This window comes from Halyomorpha halys, unplaced genomic scaffold, assembly GCF_000696795.3.
Source record: "Halyomorpha halys isolate HHAL.00 unplaced genomic scaffold, Hhal_1.1 Scaffold565.1, whole genome shotgun sequence".
Classification (NCBI taxonomy): Eukaryota; Metazoa; Arthropoda; class Insecta; order Hemiptera; family Pentatomidae; genus Halyomorpha; species Halyomorpha halys.
In genome coordinates this window covers 66,431-70,843 of record NW_027105815.1, presented here as the reverse complement: position 1 = coordinate 70,843, position 4,413 = coordinate 66,431, and the positions used below count along the sequence as shown (strand labels likewise).

The window sequence follows — 4,413 nt, the reverse complement described above, 5'->3', positions numbered from 1 at the left end:
AAATTTATTTGAATTAATTCAAAACTAAACCATTTTACAAATTCCTAGGAGCTGCTGATTTCTTAAAAAAGATCTACGCTGGAATAGTCCTATGCACCCCTTACATGGTCATACAGACAATATTCATATTCTGCAATGGCCATCATCTCCAGTCTTTCGTGACGACGATGGCGAATACCATAGCGAAGAGAAACGAACCATGGCAGAAAGAAATCCTCAACAACTTGCTGAATCCTCTCTGGAAGATAATCCGCATCTCTACTTTCTACTCCCTCCTCCTGCTCACGGTGGCCTTCTACGGGCCGATCCTCTTCGACACCCTGTCCACGGTCTTCACGAGTGCCGAGCCTCTCAACTTGAACGTCACCATAGACGGGCTCTTGCCTTCGGTTAAGAAGGGTAATTTCTTCTACTATTTCCTCCAGTGGTACAACGCCTTCCTCGAAGGACTAGGGCTAGCCCACTTCATAGGGTTGGTATCCATCCTGCCTCTATTGGTGAACTACATCAGGGTCGAGATCAAAATACTGTGTAGGAAAATTGATGAGTATAGTAGAAGAGGAGTCGCTGAGCAAGAAGCCCTACTACGAGAAATAATAGAAGACCATATCAATATAATGAGGTAAATAGAAGGGGTATTCATGATCTATGTTAAAGCGTGTTAAATGGAAAAACTCGTGTTAAATCGAAAAAAATTGCCTTCTTTTGCCGTGGTAAAACGAAATAACATTTAACATGGCTGAGAGTCTGTTACTTGGTCAGTTAAATCGAGAATGACGTCACACAATAGACCAGTTGAGATCGCCGCCGTATTAGTTGTTGTGACTTTCAATACAGTTGTCAATTAGCTCATCTTCATTCTCTTCTTCACAAGTTTGAAGATCAATAAGACACTCATAAGCTAAACTTTCACACAAATTCAACTTTTCACTCACTCTAGGCATGTTTTAATTAATTACTTAAATCAAAACTGAAGTAAACAATAACATAAGGGTCTGGAAGGAAGGTTATAAACATAAAAGCTTATACAACAAGTTGCTGAGAAAATCCGCTAGGGACTCTTATGCATTTAACGTTTAGCATGACTTCAAACAGGGCTGCTCACAATCCTATAGTTATAACATTTAACATGGTAAAACATTTAACATTTAACACAACATCATGAATACCCCTAGAATTATTTGCATACAGGTCGAGACTATACATTTGGAGAAGATGGTCGACTTTATATTCTATTGTTATCGGTTATAACTAGATACCAGATTTATGTGCTGTAAGAAACCGAAATACGTTTTGTAAAAAACCCAAAATGTGTAGAAAGCATCCATATGTATGTTCCATTACTACAAGAGCCCAAGAGGAGAAAAAAGGCAGTTATCTGACCCCTATTTTTGATTACTTTAATGAAAAGTATGTATAATTACTAGTCAAAATTCATGAGTCTGCCAAGTATAGGTAGGAGGAATAAAAAATGGCGGCTGTTTCAATGCGATAAAAAAAACTAATTTCTAATTCGTCATACTCTATATTTCAAAAACTAAGAACAACACAAGAAAACCTAAGAGAGTAAATTTTCTAAAATATGAGCCATAATAGATCTATTTACGTTCAATAGTTCTCAAGATATAGCTTTTTAAAAAGCTACATTTCATTAAAATGTATGGGATGTAATGAAAGATCAGTAGTTAGTGAATTTATTTTGAAAAATCTATTTCTCAAAAACCATTCGACGTACAGATGTCTATTAGCACTCAAATTAAAGCTAGTTTAATGAGCTATAAAGTATTTTATGATGTTTATATTCGTAGGAGTGATATTTTACATGAAATTTGCTAAAATAAATTGATTTATAGTTGTTCGGACAAATTTTCAGTTGCCAAATTTATATTCATATGTGAATATCATAAAAACTACCACTCCTACGAAAATAAGTGTTATATACTACTTTATAGTAAGTTAAATTTTCTCGATTTTGAGTGTTGGCAGACATACTTGCGTCTTATGGTCTCTAGAGATATATTTTTTTATAAATCCAACTATAAATTAACATTTTGTGATTTTATTTTGTCAAATATCATAAAAACTACTACTCCTACAAAGATAAAAATAATTAACTATTTTGTAGTAAATTTAACTATCTTTAATTTGAGCGCTGGAAAACATCTGTACATCCAATGGTTTCTGAAATGAAGTTTTTCATAAATCAAACTTTTTTTGTCCTAACAACTATAAATCAATTTATTTTGGCAAATATCATGAAAACTACTATTCCTACGATGGTAAAGATCTTAAATGTATTTATAGTCCATTAAACTAGCTTTAATTTGATTGCTAATAGACATCTGTCAGTCACATAGTTCCTGATATATAGATTTCTCAAAATAAATTAACTAATCTTTCAGAAGATTTTAAAGAAATTTTGTTTTTTGAAAAGCTATATTTCGAGAACTATTAGACGTAAATAGCTCTTTTAGGGCTAATATTTTAGCAAATTTACTCTTCTTTAAATAATCTTCTCTTAGATTTTCTAGTGTTGTTAATTTTTAAGATATGGAGAGAGCTCCAAATGGAAAATTGTTTTTTTAAGGTTTTGATACAGCCGCCATTTTTTATTTCCCCTACCTATACTTGGCAGACTCATCAATTTTGACTAGTAATTATACATAGTTATCTTTAAAGTAATCAAAAATTGGGGTGAGATAACTGCCTTTTTTTCTTTCCGGCTCTTGTACTACATGTATATGTATATCCAATATTCACTTGGAAAGCTTATCTAACCAAAAATGTAAAAAATAAAACTAAACTACTTTGATTGAAAATCTTAAAACTTTTGTTATAGTGTAGGTTAGATGTATTTCTGATTTTTATTCCTTTTTATAGAAGCTGGAAAACTCAATATTTAAACTCAAAATTTTTTTTGACTTTACTTTGCAGACTTACTGAGCTCACAAACAAGTTCCTAGCAGCTCCATTGATACTCCAGAACGTGGCAGCCGCTGCGGCCATCACTCTCTTCACCTACGCAATGACCAATTCTATATCTCAGGTAATATCTTACTCAACAATCAGGATAATCTAGGGAGTCTATCCTTCCCTTCCTAAGGGCGACATCACATGAATCGAAATAAGTTGATGGACTCTGATGAAATAAATTAAAATCAGTACCACTACCACTCATGAAGGGTCAAGGGTTCAGTACTCAGTAAGGGAGTACTGTTACTAGACTAACTGTAGTGTAAGGAGGTGATCCTTTTTACTCAATTAAGGATAACCAATTTATGAGGCTGAACGGACCCCAGGAGGTCTTCAGAACTCACATGGTTGACTCACGGCTACAGTGTAGATAGAAAACATTCTGCCCAGCCGTATTCGAATCTGGGTCCTTCGAGTTTGTAACATCGCGCCTTACGCTTATGCTTTATTTAGTCCAAATCTGAGCCATTTTAGAAATACAGATATACTGAGGTAAATACATTTACGTATATGGCCAACTAAAACCAATTTTTTGTCAATCATTTTTTTTTTCTATCTTTTTTTTTTTAAATATTTAACTTGTTCGTTTGCGTTTTAACTTGCTTATTCATTTCTTTTAACTCACTTTTGTTTTTTTAAATTTACATATTAGTTTTTTTTAATTAATTTATTTGTTTTTTAATTAAACAGCCAAACTTGATTACATTGTTTCTGCTTTATTTATACATTGCAATTTAATGATAATTTATGTTAATTTATAGGTACCAATCCGCAAAATCTATAAAACTTTCATCAAACTCGAACGAACGATTATGAAGACAACAGAACAAACAGACACGGACTGAACAGATAGAACAAACTGACACGAAACCAACTTTTTTTCTTGATGTCTAAAACGTAAAATGAAGAGTAAAACTTACTCTATTGAGTAATATTGTTATTACTGGCCTCCTGTTCATTTTAAATTTAATACTCTGTTATTTCTTTTTGTTCATTTTAATATAATTTTTTACTAATATTTTATCATTTTTAACCCGATTTTAGTTTACTTTATTGTCATCTTATTATCTTATTATGTCAAAATATTTTGAGCTGGTTTGTATCTATTTAACCCTCAAGTACTCACAAAGTGGTCGAAACGTCTGCAAATAAATGGTTGATAACTATTTTTGTTTCTTTTTCACCGTCAATCATTTTTTTTTCTTATCTTTTTTAACTTTTTTTTTTTTAATTTACATATTAGTTTTTTAAATTAATTTATTTGTTTTTTTTATTAAACTGCCAAACTTGATTACATTGTTTCTGCTTTATTTGTACATTGCAATTTAATGATAATTTATGTTAATTTATTTTAGTCCAAATCTGAGGCATTTTAGAAATACAGATATACTGAGGTAAATACATTTACGTATGGGGCCAACTAAGTATAATTTTTAATTA

The 4,413-nt window shown here is 31.8% G+C and overlaps 1 protein-coding gene across 1 annotated transcript in view; it reads left to right on the top strand.

Moving 5' to 3' along the window:
* The window catches only part of LOC106689759 (uncharacterized), a 5,791-nt gene extending 1,973 nt beyond the window's left edge, over positions 1-3,818 (top strand). Inside the window, exons 2-4 of the mRNA XM_067053526.1 lie at positions 49-622; positions 2,935-3,046; positions 3,735-3,818. Coding sequence (XP_066909627.1) covers positions 49-622; positions 2,935-3,046; positions 3,735-3,818 — 770 coding nt within the window. The remainder of the gene's footprint in view (positions 1-48; positions 623-2,934; positions 3,047-3,734) is intronic.
* Positions 3,819-4,413: the final 595 nt, after the last annotated feature.